The sequence below is a fragment of the Theobroma umbraticum genome, unplaced genomic scaffold (genome assembly GCF_002168275.2).
Source record: "Theobroma umbraticum cultivar Fairchild unplaced genomic scaffold, ASM216827v3 scaffold_81.0, whole genome shotgun sequence".
NCBI classification, from domain to species: Eukaryota; Viridiplantae; Streptophyta; class Magnoliopsida; order Malvales; family Malvaceae; genus Theobroma; species Theobroma umbraticum.
Genome location: NW_018397268.1, coordinates 1,179,636 through 1,193,492, shown reverse-complemented (window position 1 = coordinate 1,193,492; position 13,857 = coordinate 1,179,636). Strand labels below are relative to the sequence as shown.

General features: G+C 35.9%; 3 protein-coding genes and 1 pseudogene across 3 annotated transcripts; 3 read left to right on the top strand and 1 right to left on the bottom strand.

Moving 5' to 3' along the window:
- The first annotated feature begins 235 nt into the window (after positions 1–235).
- On the top strand, positions 236–3,696 carry LOC110425015 (cucumisin-like). Its single transcript, XM_021439768.1, has 10 exons — positions 236–395; positions 551–639; positions 717–811; positions 881–1,127; positions 1,232–1,745; positions 1,993–2,090; positions 2,239–2,457; positions 2,592–2,703; positions 2,789–3,002; positions 3,098–3,696. The coding sequence occupies exons 1-10, from the start codon at positions 288–290 to the stop codon at positions 3,616–3,618; spliced, it is 2,217 nt and encodes a 738-aa protein (XP_021295443.1). The 5' UTR covers positions 236–287; the 3' UTR covers positions 3,619–3,696.
- Positions 3,697–3,956: 260 nt separating this feature from the next.
- Positions 3,957–5,940, bottom strand: LOC110425462 (uncharacterized). The gene is made up of 4 exons (XM_089785101.1): positions 5,913–5,940; positions 5,530–5,690; positions 4,975–5,253; positions 3,957–4,661 (listed from the first exon to the last, which is right to left on the bottom strand). The coding sequence occupies exons 1-4, from the start codon at positions 5,938–5,940 to the stop codon at positions 3,957–3,959; spliced, it is 1,173 nt and encodes a 390-aa protein (XP_089641227.1).
- Positions 5,941–9,112: 3,172 nt separating this feature from the next.
- On the top strand, positions 9,113–12,024 carry LOC110425277 (cucumisin-like). The gene is made up of 9 exons (XM_021440146.2): positions 9,113–9,201; positions 9,307–9,401; positions 9,503–9,746; positions 9,838–10,351; positions 10,447–10,550; positions 10,663–10,881; positions 10,971–11,082; positions 11,173–11,386; positions 11,495–12,024. The coding sequence occupies exons 1-9, from the start codon at positions 9,128–9,130 to the stop codon at positions 12,022–12,024; spliced, it is 2,106 nt and encodes a 701-aa protein (XP_021295821.2). The 5' UTR covers positions 9,113–9,127.
- Positions 12,025–12,829: 805 nt separating this feature from the next.
- The window catches only part of LOC110425461 (cucumisin-like), a 2,714-nt pseudogene continuing 1,686 nt past the window's right edge, over positions 12,830–13,857 (top strand).

Below are 13,857 nucleotides of genomic sequence, written 5' to 3'. Positions count from 1 at the left end.
GGTCCTCACTTCAAGCATTACCCTTTTTCTGGACAAGACTGTCAAACGTCAAGATCAAGGTCAAGTGCTTACATCATTTTGGTGGTTCCAATTTAATAATTGCATGTCTATAAAAATCCATATAAGTGGTTGTTAAACTTGGGGTATTCATATCCATAAAAAAAATATTCTAGACAGAAGAAAATTCTTATTTATTGAATCTATAAATATGCATAGCTAACACTTGGACAAAACACACTTTCCAGCCTGGTACTTGGAAAAGTCTATATGAGACCATTCTTCCAATAATGAAAGGCGGAAAATATCTTCTTCCCTGTCTTCTACTCCATGGCCTTTTCTTGGCTCTGCTTACTAGCAGGGCAGCATCTCATTCTCAATCCAATACCAATAGAAAGGCAATATTTATGTATATTGATTAATTGGGTTTTCCATTTGCATATTTTTCAGTCATCTGTTTCATCATATCCGATCATGCCTAAAACAATCGTGGCTCTTTAACTTATTTATCATTTTTTTGATCAACTTTGTTTTTGTGCCTTTGAACTTGTAGAGCTATATTGTGTACATGGGAGACCGGCCTAGTGGTGGAACTTCCACTTCCTTGCTTCATAGCAGCATGCTACAAGATGTCTGTAGCAGGTATAAGGAAATACTAGTTGCTGTCACATTTGCATTGACGAGGCATTGATTTGGCTATTCAAATGGAATGAATGCAGTGATGTTATTGACAAGTCAGTGCTCTACAGCTACAAAAGGAGTTTTAATGGATTTGCGGTGGAGCTAACGGAGGAAGAGGCACGAAAAATGGCTGGTAAGTGAGCGTAATTTCACCATGATCTACGCTTCTTGAAACTGTTTAACCCATCTTTGGGCATTTTAGGGATGAATGGTGTAGTATCTGTGTTTCCAAATGAAAAGAAAAACCTCCATACTACAAGATCATGGGACTTCATGGGCTTCTCCCAACAAGTTGAAAGAGCAGCTCTGGAAAGTGATGTTATCATTGGGGTTTTAGACACCGGGATTTGGCCTGAATCTGAAAGTTTTAATGACCAAGGACTTGGTCCACCTCCCAAGAAATGGAAAGGCAGTTGCCAAACTGCAGGTGGCAATTTCACTTGCAACAAGTATGCATCTTAAAAACATGAATATAAATTTGTTTATGGTCTTGGAGAGTCATCTGTCTGATTAGTGCTTGAATTGTCTGACAAATATTGCTATCTAAATGCAGTAAGATCATAGGTGGACAATATTACCGCAGTGTTGGATTCTTTGGCCCAAATGACATCAATTCTCCGAGAGACTCTGACGGCCATGGGACTCATACTGCATCAACAGCAGCTGGGAAGTTAGTTGACAGGGCAAGCCTGCTTGGTTTTGGCTCAGGAACAGCTCGAGGAGGGGTCCCATCTGCACGTATAGCTGCTTACAAAATTTGTTGGTCAGATGGTTGTAAGGATGCTGATATTCTTGCAGCATTTGATGATGCAATTGCAGATGGGGTTGACATAATTTCTATTTCAGTTGGAGGACATAGTCCTGAAGACTACTTCAAAGATTCTATTTCAATCGGAGCCTTTCATGCCATGAAAAATGGTGTATTGACGGTAACCTCTGCAGGTAATGATGGTCCCGATCGTTCAACCATCTCAAATTTTTCACCATGGTCCCTTGCTGCGGCTGCTAGCATGATAGACCGCAAGTTTTTCACAAAGGTGCAGCTTGGCAACAGTGAGATTTATGAGGTAATATCATTGATATTGATCCAATCCTCCTAGGTAAAAATAAATATTGCTAACTAAGTTTAATTTGGAGATGAGGAAGTGAAACCAGAGAGATCCTCTTTAAAGAAGTATGACTGTCAAGTAAAACAGTTAAGCTATGTGTAATCACAATTGGATTTCCTTGTTAATAAAATGCATTTAGATCCATTATTGCAACTATAATGCCTTTTCGTTTGAATATATATTTGCTTATCTGGCTTGTATCCAGGGGGTATCGATAAATACCTTTGATCTCCAGAATAAAATGTACCCTATGATTTATGGTGGAGATGCAGCCAGTTCTAATGCAACAAGGTCTTTATCCAGGTAATATCAGAAACCTAGCCAATTTTTCTTAAAAATCCAGTGATAAGAAGCTTGAAACTAATATAAGAGTTACCATTAAATCGAAATACAAGTACGAGAAAGATCATACTCATAATATCTGATTATGGAATTGATTCTTGAAGTACAGGTATTGCTATCAGAATTCACTGGATCAAAATTTGGTAAAGGGTAAGATTGTTCTTTGTGATGCACTAAGCCAGGGAAGGGGACCTTTTTCCGCTGGTGCAGTTGGTACAGTGATGCGAGACCAGCTTCCAAATGACTATACTCTCTCGTTTCCTTTACCTGCATCTTACCTTGATCTGGTTGATGGCAGCAAGATTTTTGCATATATAAACTCGACAAGGTAGCAACACAAGAAGAAATTTTCTGTTCCTTTTTTATATAATTAATCAAGAATCATTTTTACACAACTTTCTACTGTAAAGGTAACAAAGGATTTTCTAACACTTACCTATATCTTCTTGAAACAAATTACAGTACCCCTACTGCAACTATATTTAAGAGTAATGAAGCTAATGACTCTCTGGCTCCTTATGTAGTCTCTTTCTCATCAAGGGGTCCGAATCCAATTACACCTGACATACTCAAGGTATGTTGATGAAAAATTGATCTTTATGTACATATACCCTTCTATATGACTGATTATTACATTAAATTGTTGTTAACAATTACAGCCAGATTTATCTGCACCAGGAGTCCACGTTCTAGCTGCATGGTCCTTAATTTCCCCAGTTTCTGAAATTAAAGGTGATAACAGATTCGAGCCATTCAACATAATCTCAGGAACATCAATGGCTTGCCCCCATGTTTCTGCAGCAGCTGCCTACGTTAAATCATTTCATCCCACATGGTCTCCTGCTGCTATCAAATCTGCCCTTATGACCACCGGTAATAGCTATGACTACTATTCTACTACTGTCTCCCTAAACTACAAAATCTCACTGACTGCAGTTACTTTTCCCGATTGGAATGTTTCCTTGCAGCCTTCCCTATGAGTTCCGGTATTAACTTGGATGCTGAATTTGCATACGGCTCAGGCAATCTGAATCCTATCAAGGCCGTCAATCCTGGTCTAGTATATGATTCTGAGGAAGTTGACTACATAAAATTTTTATGCGGACAAGGATATAGCACTCGGTTTCTACAACTAGTCACTAGGGATGATGCTACTTGTTCTGAAGCTACCAGTGGAACAGTTTGGGATCTAAACTATCCTTCGTTTGCACTTTTTACCTCACCCTTGAAACCAGTTAGCCGCACCTTCAACAGGACTGTCACAAATGTGGGATCCCCATCGTCTACATATACAGCAACATTGACCGCTCCAGCAGGAGCACTTAAGATACAAGTTAATCCTAATGTTCTGTCATTCACATCTCTCGGGCAAAAGCTATCTTTTGAACTAACAATTGAAGGAACAACAGAAAAATCTATAGTTTCTGCTTCTTTGGAATGGGATGATGGCGTACAAAAAGTGAGGAGTCCCATCATTGTATTTATTTGAATATCATAATATCTTATAAATAACTTTACTTTGTATTTACCCTCATCAATGCAGTAAACTCATATGAGTCTGTCACCATTTCGTTTTTGGGAAAGTGAAATTGCAGCTTTACAGAAGAAATGATAAAGAAAAAGATTACATGAGCATCAGGTAGCTGAAGCCCAGCTCTAAACCTGAAGTCCTAATAAGTCTGAGCATATAATCAGACGTCATAACCTAAACTGCTTCGAATGAAAAGTCAGAAAAGGGCATAACTGCATTGCCCAAAGTTCAAACAATATCCATCAAGAAAATAAAAAGAAATTCAAATTCTAAAGTATTGGCAACACCATAAAATTCTATGCATTTGGCAAGCCAAAGTCAATATTCAGAAGGTATTTATCATCAGCTGAGAACTTAATATTGTTTGGGACACCTGAAAATGGCTGCTGCTGATACCTGTTCAAAGGATGATGATGGCCCACAAAATGAGGATGTATTGATGATGTCGGTGCAGCTGTTGGTATAAAATTATCATAAACAGTCATAGCCTGCTGAGGGAACACTGCAGATTGATGTTGCAGCATAGGATCTAAAGATTCAGGAAACCTTGGAAGTCCAGATGGTGAATCAAGATAGGCATTGTAAGGAGGCATTGAACTTGGAAGTCCAGATGTTGAATCAGAATATGCATTGTAAGGAGGCATTGACCTTGGAAGTCCAGATGTTGAATCAGCAGCATATGCATTGTAAGGAGGCATTGACCTTGGAAGTACAGATGTTGAATCAGCAGCATATGCATTGTAAGGAGGAATCGACCCTGGAAGTACAGATGTTGAATCAGGATATGCAACGTAAGGAGGCATTGGACAAGTTTGTTGTGGCAGCATATATTGAGGTGGAATATTCCCATATTCTTGCTCCAGGGTTTCAGTGCAATCAGTTGCTTGAGTTGCAGTTTCTTCCTCCTGTTTTGGATCAGGATCAGTATCCTGCTGGGGAGTTACAACTCTGGTATTATTACCATGCTTCTTATAAAGTCTGCACAATACCCAATCATCAAGCTGAAAAAGAGGAAGACATATTATTAAGTAATAAGCAATAATAAAGTCGCAAGCAATAGAAATATATACATACCCTCAAATATTTTCTATATTTTTTCGTATATTTGAAAGGTCGAATTTTCGTATTTATTTCTGGTAAGTGAAAATTAGAACAACTGAAAAATAAAACTAAAGTTGAATACATGTAGAGATTATAAATTTAAATTCCAACATGATTTAAAAAATATTACCCACGATTGCTTAATACGAATTCATGCATTGAATACAAGTAGAGATTATAAATTTAAATTGTAACATAATTTAACAAAGTTACCCGCATATCATCTTTGCTGCCCCTTTTTCTTTCTGGAGGATTGCTTAATACGAATTCATGCATTATCCAGGTTGTCTTCTCGCCCTTAGGTGGCTTCCCTCGATAGAAAACTAATGTTTTCTTGAATCCAACAATGGTTCCTTGGAATTTGACAGACGTATCTGCTCCAGTGGCCTTCCAGAATCCATCCCCAGCTGCTCGATTTGGTCTTAACCCATTGCAATATTTGCGCTCTCTTGGTGTGAAGAAATACCATTCGGTCACTGGCTTTGTCGACTTCTTGTTATTTTGATCTCCTTGTCAAACAGAAGGAAGTAAAAATATATGGGGTTGCTATAGAAAATAAAAGACGAAAGCGAAAAATCCATCATTCTGAAGTCTATGATACAGGTTAATAAGAGCAATCCTACATCTAAGCAAGATAATAGACTCCACAGGATCTTGATGATGGATTACAAGATAAATATCTAGCGATTTCATTCTTTGTTTTTTCCTTCTCTAAACACTCATGCATTTGTCTGATTCCAAGAAAACAAAGAAGAAGATCAAGAAAACCTTACTTGTAAGTTCCTCAGGGCTATGCTTGTAGAGTTCAACCTCCTTGATTATGTTTGGCGGCAATGGCTTATTGTGTGCTTTCTTCCTCAAGTAATGAACAAGAAGCTCTTCATCCCGGGGCTTGAAACGATATCCTGGAGGTAAAGTATCCAAGAATTCTTTCTCATTGGTGATCACAAGACCGTTTGGGGTATTCCTTGGTAGCACAAAGGCCTGGTCGCCCTGGTCACCTTGACCGTTTGGGTTAAACATTGGCAGCACAAAGCCCTGGTCACCATGGTCACCTGGACCGTTTGAGGTAAACTCTGGCGGCATAAAGCCCTGGTCACCTTGACCGGTTGGAGTAAACGGTCGCACAAAGTCCTGATAGCCCTGGTCACCTTCCTCATCTTGCTCATCTTGCTCCATCTTAGGACTCTTTCACAAGTACGAGATAAAAGATAGAATAATAGTTTACTTTATCTATAATTCTCTGTAAAATAGTATATATATAGAGTATTTTTTGGAGGGAAAAGAATAAAAAGAATATAATTTATTATTAATTATTATTATTTTTGTTGTCCATGAAGTAGAATTAGTTCATAGTTCTTGTTGACTTCAACTAGCTAGCTTAATCTATCCTAATCCAATTCGTACATATAATTATCTTTACAACAAAATTACAGTTATAATGGTTTTAGGATTCTTATAAATATTGCTACATCTAATAATAATAATAATATATTATTATTATTATTAGTATTATTATTGTGCTGCCGGTATATTGCACTGGGAGTGGTTTTACTATTTTATGTGCTTCGATGCAAGTAATATAAAGAAGATTTTACATTCGAGAAACATGGACAGTGCGTAAAATTTTTGACAGAATTTCATAATAAACATAGTTAATGTAATTCAATAATACAGTTAATAACATATATTATTAAATAGATTCTATGTACGTAAATCACTTTAATAAGTGACGAAATCCGTGCAAAAACCGAAGAAAAGTTTATAAACATAGATAATGTAATTGATCAATATATAGTTAATAACATATATTCTTGGTTAGATATGATGTATCTAAATTACTATAATATATGTAACAATAATGAAAGGGATATTGAATTTTTAATACATGAAATAGTGTAAGATCTATAAGTATATATATCATTACACAATCTAACTCGGAATTGTTTTCTATTAAAAATAAAAGGTCATCTTTAATGAACAATGTGAGGAATAAAGTATTTATTGTTAGCATGAGTACAAGAAATGATTTTCCCTTCTATTTTGTTATAAGCTAGTTGTTTTAGTACTATTACATCAACCTGAATTATGGTTAATAGTTCTTAATAACATAATTATAGAACTTACTTTCAAATTACGTTCATGATCAAGCATACACGAAACTTGAGTGAATTCAAAAGTTCCGTTGGATAAACTAATTCATGTTATAATATTTGACTTGTTACTTGTGAAATTATATCACTATTATAATATGTTCTTGTACATCGCAGTACCAAGTTAAGAGCATACGCATTAATTAAATCGATTATCTCATTGTAAGGTATAACAACATCTCTTTATTTTAGATATGTTGCGTTTGCATAATATTTCTCAAAATCATCATAAACTACTAAAACAATATCTTTTATAGGATTATGCAAAAATGGGATTAGTAGATCATTTGGCAATTTAATCCAAGTTAAATTGTCTTCATTTTCATGCATTATTGTTTCAAAACTCCCGTCACCTATGTTCAGTACCCATTCTGTAAATGCTTGTATTTCATTTCTTGATACTTCATCAAGATTTTCTCTTTGCAATCTCATGTTTGTCTTCAAACAAAAAACCTTGCATTTGCTTCATAAAGGTGATTGGTTTATTGATACATTAATAATATTTGTTTTTGTACGACTTTCAGTAACGGGTAAAATTTTGTTTGAAATCTCTTTCTAATAAAATTGCTTTCCCACCCTAAGGTTTTTCATTGTTGTGAGAAGATCCACGGCTGATAGTCACAAAGCATTATCTAAAGCTTCAAAACAGTGATTATGTGAGCTTCATCCCAAACTATTAAACTGTATTCTGGCTGTACACGTTTTCCATGGCTTAACCCACCACCCATTATATTCTCCTTTACACATTCCTCCCCTTCAATTGTCTTTACCTATAGCATTGATCTCATTTTAATATAAAAAATAATTTTATTGCCATCTCACTTTATGCCATTAAAAATGGAATCATTCCAAATAAGCCATAACGACCAAAAGCCTGCACCACAGATAACCGTTCATCTAGAAGAAGAGAGAATATGGTCACAAGTTTCAGCCACCTCCTAACACCAACAACATACGGTTTGCTTATGATATTTCTCAATTGTCCCTCGGAATAATTTATTTTTATTATAATTTTCAATTATAATCTATAATAAGATTTTGATTGTATTGCTTATTATAGTTCCAATTATTAGCTTTGAATGTAAGCAGCTGAATGCATAACTTGGTGCAATTAATTGTTCAAAAAAAAAAAACTTGGTGCAATTAAAGAAGAACAATTTTTTTTCTCTATTTCCTATAAAAAATAATATTAATAATATATACAATTTATGATTTTTAATAATATTAAATTAAATAGATTAATTTCTTATAAAAATTAAATTTTGATTGAGTATAAAGTATATTCCAAATTCTAGACAATTATATATATATTTGCTTGTTCAAATAAAAATTTTATTGAGTATTAATGATCAATACAATAATCTGATTTTAGAAAAAAGATCCTATTGAAACTTATAATTACACACCAGAATAAGAAAACTGTAACAACACAATCAACACTAAATGAAGCAAAGAAATTGAAATCGCCTCACAACGATACCACTATGCAAAAAAAAATAAATTGTAGATCGATTCATTTTTAGAGAGTTCATAAAATAATTAGTTTCACAAAATGTGTGTGTTCTGATAAAATTTTTGAAGATATCAAATTGATATATAGTATGAATTTTAGAAAATATGTATTTTATGAAGTCAGTGTGAGAGTATATATTCATTTATTACTTTGCTAAATTGCTTAAGCCAAGACATACGACGGTCCAAATATGCCAAATATATGTGATGAATCGAACAGTGACAATTTTTTTCTTGTAATCAACACTTTTAACGTACTACTGGCAAGATCATATTAATTTGTAAAAGCCGGCAATGAACACCTTTGTTCCATTGGCGATCTTAACAATGCTTAGTTGTTTCAGAATTAATTGATTCAATACACTCAAAACTTATATAAAGTCCCCTCCCCTGGGCAATGGCTATCTGCAAAAGCAAGCTACAGAACTCGACAATGGCAGTCCAGACTTCTCCCTTGACATGGCTTATGCTTTTCTGTTTCACTCTTGGCTTGCTTGTCTGCTGCCATGGGGCCTCTGATGATAGACAGGCAAACAATTTTTTTTCCTTGGGCTTGCTTTTTGATTTCGTACTCTTTGTTAAAGGGCCGGCATTGTGTTTTCTGCCATGCATGAAACATGGGTGGTTTTGGTTTATTTAGAATTGTAGAATTGATTTTGATATGTTTATTGTCTTGTTGGAAGCAGGTCTACATTGTCTACATGGGTGATATCCCAAAGGGTGACTTCTCTGTTGCAAGCCTTCACACCAGCATGCTTCAAGATGTCGTTCCTAGGTTTGTCATTCAACAATTACTCTAGTGTTTGAATGGCAAATTAAGGCAAAATTTGGATATTTACCAAGACTTCTAACTTTATTTACGATGACTTGCATTCAACAGTACTGCTGCATCAGACGTTTTGCTGTACAGCTATCATAGGAGCTTCAATGGATTTGCAGCCAAGTTGACCAAGGAGGAGGCTGAGAAACTGAGAGGTTTTAGATTGTTATCTTTTTGGTTAAAATCCTGAAAAAACTTCCATTTCTCCTTCATTTTGTTAGTAACTGTTGGTTTAATTTTTGTTTGTTATCGACAGGAAAGGAAGGAGTTGTGTCAGTGTTCCTTAGTCAAAAGAAGGAGCTCCACACATCAAGGTCATGGGACTTCATGGGATTTTCAAAAAAAGTGAAAAGATCAGTTATTGAGAGCGATATCATTGTTGGGATGCTTGACACTGGGATTTGGCCAGAATCTGAAAGTTTTAATGACACAGGATTTGGTCCAATACCAGCAAAATGGAAGGGCACCTGCGAAAAGTCTTCCAATTTCACTTGCAACAAGTAAATGGAATTCAACATAACCTTGACATACATGAACAATCACTTATTAAACCCTGTAATTGGTCTTGACAATGTTGTAATCTCTTTTCAGAAAAGTAATTGGAGCTAAATACTACCGGGCTAATGGAGATTTTAGTCCAGGTGATTTTATTTCTCCAAGAGACTCCGAAGGTCATGGGAGTCATACTGCATCAACAGCTGCGGGTGGCTTAGTTAGCAAGGCAAGCTTATATGGCCTTGCCAAAGGGACCGTTCGCGGAGCGGTTCCATCTGCCCGCATTGCTGTGTACAAGATTTGTTGGTCTGATGGTTGCTATGATGTAGACATTCTCGCAGCATTCGATGATGCAATAGCCGATGGTGTTGACATAATCTCTCTTTCAGTAGGGAGTTCCTTTCCAGCTGATTATTTTGATGATTCAATTGCTATTGGAGCTTTCCATTCGATGAAGAATGGGGTCCTAACATCCAACTCTGCTGGCAATAGTGGTCCTTATCCTGCATCAATTGTGAACTTTTCACCTTGGTCTCTTTCAGTGGCTGCCAGTACCATAGATAGAAAGTTTGTGACTAAGGTGAAGCTGGGTAATGGTGAGATTTATGAGGTAAGCAGGTCCATATCTGCTGCTCATTTTCCAACTCTTAAATTGACCAGTAATGTATTTATGTGATTATTATACCTATAATTTTGTACCTGTAGGGAACCTCAATCAACACATTTGATCTCAAGGAGAAAATGTACCCTTTCATCTTTGGTGGAGTTGCTCCAAATACCTCACGAGGTTTTACTTCTGAGGATTCTAGGTAGGGTATGAAGACTGCAGAAATTTGTTTTCGAATGCACGTATTGCTTGCCAGGATCATAGAGTTATACCTGACTTATATCTTGATGCCACATATTTGTTTTCGAATGCAGGTATTGCTTGCCAGGAACATTGAACGAAACCTTAGTGAAAGGAAAAATCGTTTTCTGTGACTATTACAGTGATGGAGATGGTCCAATCGAAGGAGGAGCTGTTGGTGCGATATACCAGTATGGAGGAAACAAAGATTATGTCTTCAGTTACCCTCTACCTCTTTCCAACTTGAACTTGGATGATGGAAGAGTTGTTTTCAACTACGTGAACACAACAGAGTATTTACTAATATCTGTACCGAAATTAACTTTTAATTAGTTCGATTAAACATCATTCATTTGGTTTCATGAATGTCATGTTTGAACAGAAACCCAACTGCAACAGTATTCAAGTCTGACGTTGAAAGTAATGAGTTCGCCCCATACGTTGTTTCATTTTCATCAAGAGGACCTAATCCGATTACAGCAGACATTCTCAAGGTAAATTGAAATAAATTTTCTCCATCTTCTGTTTGTAATTGCCTTATCCTCTTTCTCAGTTCTAATTGTTTCGTTTCTTTGTTGATAAAGCCTGATCTTACAGCACCTGGGGTTGACATTTTAGCTGCATGGTCAGAAGCTGCCCATGTGACAGAAAGTGAATATGATAACAGAATAGTTCCATACAATATAATCTCTGGCACATCCATGTCCTGCCCACATGCAACCGGGGCGGCTGCTTATGTCAAGTCATTTCATCCAACATGGTCTCCTGCTGCCATTAAGTCTGCTCTAATGACAACAGGTACTAGTGCTTATGCAAGATCAAGACTTGCATCTTGAAATTTTCTCATAATTTCTTGAATTCTTACATTCCAATTCTAATCCATTGAATTTCCATATTCTTTTACAGCTTTTCAAATGAGTGCTGAGAACAACATCGAAGGTGAGTTTGCATTCGGGGCAGGTCACATAAATCCTGCATTAGCAGCTCAACCTGGATTGATTTACGATGCTGGGGAGATTGATTACATTAAATTTTTGTGTGGACAAGGATATAGCCCTACATATCTACAGCTTATAACTGGGAATAACAGCAATTGTTCTGAAGAAACAAATGGAACAGTGTGGGATCTAAACTACCCTTCCTTTGCCTTATCTGCTACTCCTGGAAAATCCATCAGCAGAGTCTTTCACAGGACAGTAACAAATGTTGGATCAGCTGTGTCAACTTACAAGGCAGTCGTCCAGGCTCCACCAGGGCTTATAATCCAAGTTCAACCAAGTGTTCTTTCTTTCAAGTCTCTTGGGCAAAAGCAATCCTTTGTTGTGACTGTTGGAGCTGGAGTTGGAAACTCCATGATTTCAGGTTCTTTGACCTGGGATGATGGCCTGCATCAAGTGAGGAGCCCCATTGTTGCTTATGCTTCCTTAATCGAATGAACAACATCCCAAGGAAGAAAATAAATTTAACCATCTGTTTAATCATTTGCTGTATTCACTCCTTCAATTTCATCTAAATAATTAAAGAATCTTACTCCTCAAAAAAATAAAAAAAAAATAGTGAATCTTACCTGCAATCATGCAATTGTGTTTCATGTATGGACATGGAGAAATAAAATGAGAGAGAATGCAAAGAGTAATATTATTCTAAATTTGTGTACTGAATCTATTTGTTGATCAAGAAAAGTGGAAAAGTAATTCTCATCAAAGTTACTACCTAGTTATCACTTCTATATTCTCTGTAACAAGATTTGGATAAAAATATTATTTTAGCAATTACGTTATGAAATGACAACTATATTCATTACATAAGATATAACATTCTAATTATTATAGGAAACGATAACTTTTCATATCAAAACTTTTTAATGGTAATGTTTTTCAATTATCTCATAACCTTTGAATTTAGAGATGTTTTTCCAAATATCATTATATCAAAAGACATAACTTGTCAAATGAAAAAATACATATAATTTAATAATCACACTATGACACAATATGTAATATAACTTTTTAATTGATATGACTATTGAATAGTCGCAACTTTTTGAATGAAAAAATATAATTTTTCCTTTACAACTTTTATATGAAGAGATAATTTTTTATTTTGAAAATATACTAACATTTATTTTACTCATAGAAATTAATGCCATGAAGCTTATTCATTGTACAATGAAATCAATAATTATATATAGCCCCTTTTAGTGCTATGGGTTATTGCAATATCTAGATACAGAACTCGACAATGGCGGTCCAGACTTCTCCTTTGGCATGGCTTATGGTTATTTGTTTCACTAGTAGTATGCTTGTTGGCTGCCATGGAGCCTCTGATGATAGACAGGCAAATACATTTTTTCTATTGGCTTGTTTTTTCAGTTTTTTTGATGCACTTCAACTTTGTATTAAAAGGACGGCTAGAGTTGTGTTCCCTGTCATGAAATCTGAGCTGATTTGGTTGATTTACAAATTGTTTTGTTGAACCAGGTCTACATTGTTTACATGGGTGACCTTCCAAAGGGTGACTTCTCGGCTTCAATGCTTCACACTAACATGCTTCAACATGTTGTTCCCAGGTTTGTCATTCATTATTCTAGCATTTGAATGGTAAGCTTCTGTCCAATTTTGATTTACCAAAGACTTCTAACTTTATCTATGATTTGCATTCAACAGCGCTGCATCAGATGCTTTGCTCTACAGCTACTGCAGGAGCTTCAATGGATTTGCAGCCAAGTTGACCAAGAAGGAGGCACAAAAACTGAGAGGTGTTTGACTATGAGATAATTCTTTAAGAAATTATTATTTTTGTTCGTAACCATGGACTTAATTATTTTCCAGGAAAGGAAGGGGTTGTGTCTGTGTTCCTAAGTCAAAAGAAGCAGCTTCACACAACAAGGTCATGGAACTTCATGGGCTTTTCGAGCAGAAAAGTGGAAAGATCAGTTATTGAAAGCGATATTGTTGTTGGGATACTTGACACAGGGATTTGGCCAGAATCTAAAAGTTTTAATGACAGAGGATTTGGTCCACTTCCAGCAAAATGAAAAGGCACTTGCCAAAAGTCTTCCAATTTCACTTGCAACAAGTAAACATAACTGCGCATAACCTTGCCATAGCGTACACATCCTCATATATATGTCATTTACTAAATCCTGATTGGTATATTAACAATGATGTAATCCCTTTCAGAAAAATAATTGGAGGCTAGATACTACCGGGCTGATGGAGTAGTTAGTCCAGATGATTTTAAGTCCCCAAGAGACGCCAAAGGTCATG